This window comes from Perkinsus marinus, assembly GCF_000006405.1.
Source record: "Perkinsus marinus ATCC 50983 genomic scaffold scf_1104296956816, whole genome shotgun sequence".
NCBI classification, from domain to species: Eukaryota; Perkinsozoa; order Perkinsida; family Perkinsidae; genus Perkinsus; species Perkinsus marinus.
The window spans coordinates 1-1,569 of record NW_003207356.1 but is presented as its reverse complement, the minus strand read 5'-3'; the positions used below and the strand labels follow the sequence as shown (position 1 = coordinate 1,569).

General features: G+C 48.0%; 1 protein-coding gene across 1 annotated transcript; it reads left to right on the top strand.

Moving 5' to 3' along the window:
• Positions 1-361: 361 nt before the first annotated feature.
• On the top strand, positions 362-1,480 carry Pmar_PMAR009400 (gag/pol/env polyprotein, putative; the record flags this gene model as incomplete). The annotated part of the gene is made up of 1 exon (XM_002775055.1): positions 362-1,480. A coding segment is annotated over one exon (1,119 nt), but the record flags the coding sequence as incomplete, so codon positions are not given.
• Between the last annotated feature and the right edge of the window lie 89 nt (positions 1,481-1,569).

The following is a 1,569-nucleotide window of genomic DNA, read 5'->3' as shown; positions in this document are numbered from 1 at the left end:
GCTCCACGAGGATGGTGCCTCCTCGATACATCCTATAGAAGGTCTGGTGGTGTTGTCGATGCTAGTGAGTCGCTATGGCTGTCGATGTCCGTTCACGTGCTAATGGGCGACGATACTCTCGAGAATATCAACTCACCCTGGTGGTTCCATCCCCCGACGTGAATTGGAGTCTCTGCGTATGGGTGTACAAGCTGTTTCAACCATCCTATCTACATTCACTTCCAGAGTGAAGCATGTTACCATCGTCAATGATAGCAGCATCACCCTATATCGGTTACGCTTGGTGATTTGCCATCCACAGAGTAGCAAAATTGAGAAGCTTCCATCTCCGGAGAAGAGGAGGCTGAATCACATAAGGGCCATGTTGAACAAGATCAAGCTCCAAGAGGTAGTTCCTGAGACTGAATTCAGACACATTCGCTCCGGTGACAATCTAGCGGACCGTCTTACTCGGCCTTGTGGGAATTGTGAGCCAGTCCAGTGTTCATGGGAAGCTGTGTGCAGTGCCTTAGCAGATGACTGCCTCGTGGACTTTAACCTCAACGATGGTTCCTTGGGTACCGACGATAAGCAAGAGGATTTGTCCGATGAGGATGACATTGAAGAAGCCCTTGTGATCAATGAGATGTCTTGCTGTGTTGCTAATCAAGACACAACCGCTTCTTGGATAGAGCAGTTCTTGCCACGTGTTAAGGTGTCTCAATCCGCCGATCCTAATTGTGTATCTATTATGTCCCAGCTACGATCTGATCCGTCCTGTTCTCAGTCTAAGTTCTTCCATCTTGATGATGAAAGTGGTACTTTGATGAGCAGGCGATGGAATTCAGATGAAGACGATACTTGGGTGGTATACATTCCGGACGACGACAAGCTGAAGGACGAGGTGATTGACAGGTTTCATCGAGATTTTGGTCACCCCGGTATCACCAAGACGGTCGGCTTGTTACGTGGAGTCTGTGACTTTAAGGGACTTCATAGGAGAGTGAAACATTGGATCTCTTCCTGTAGCGTCTGTTGCCAAGCCAAGTATGGCCGTACCCTCACTAAAGCTATATCAACATCTAAATCATGGGTGCCTCTCTTATGGGGTGTCGTTGGTGCTGATCTAGCAGGACCCATCAAAGATGCTGACGGTGTTAAACACTGGGTCCTTCTATTGGTATGCTACATTAGCAAGTTTGTAGCTGCTACGGTTATCGACTCTCCAGGCACTGAGGATGTGGCCTGTGCGACTATAGAATTACTGAATGCCAATGGGTGGCCTCGTGTAATAGCAACTGATCAAGGAAGCTGCTTCATGTCTATAAGGTTTAAGCAGCTCCTTGCTGAGCACAATGTTGTCCATGTATACACGTTTGGGTTCGATGCGGCACGACGAGGTTGGCTTGAGCGTCCACATGCTGAGTTTTCATCAGTTATAAGGTGTATGACTAATGATCGTGGTCGATCTATTGAGGGTGTCAGGGACCTGAAGTGTTTGGTGAGCAAGGCTACCTATGTCGTAAACAACATCCCCTATGAAGCTGACAATGACTTATGTCCATGGCTATGCATGAGACCAACTGGTGG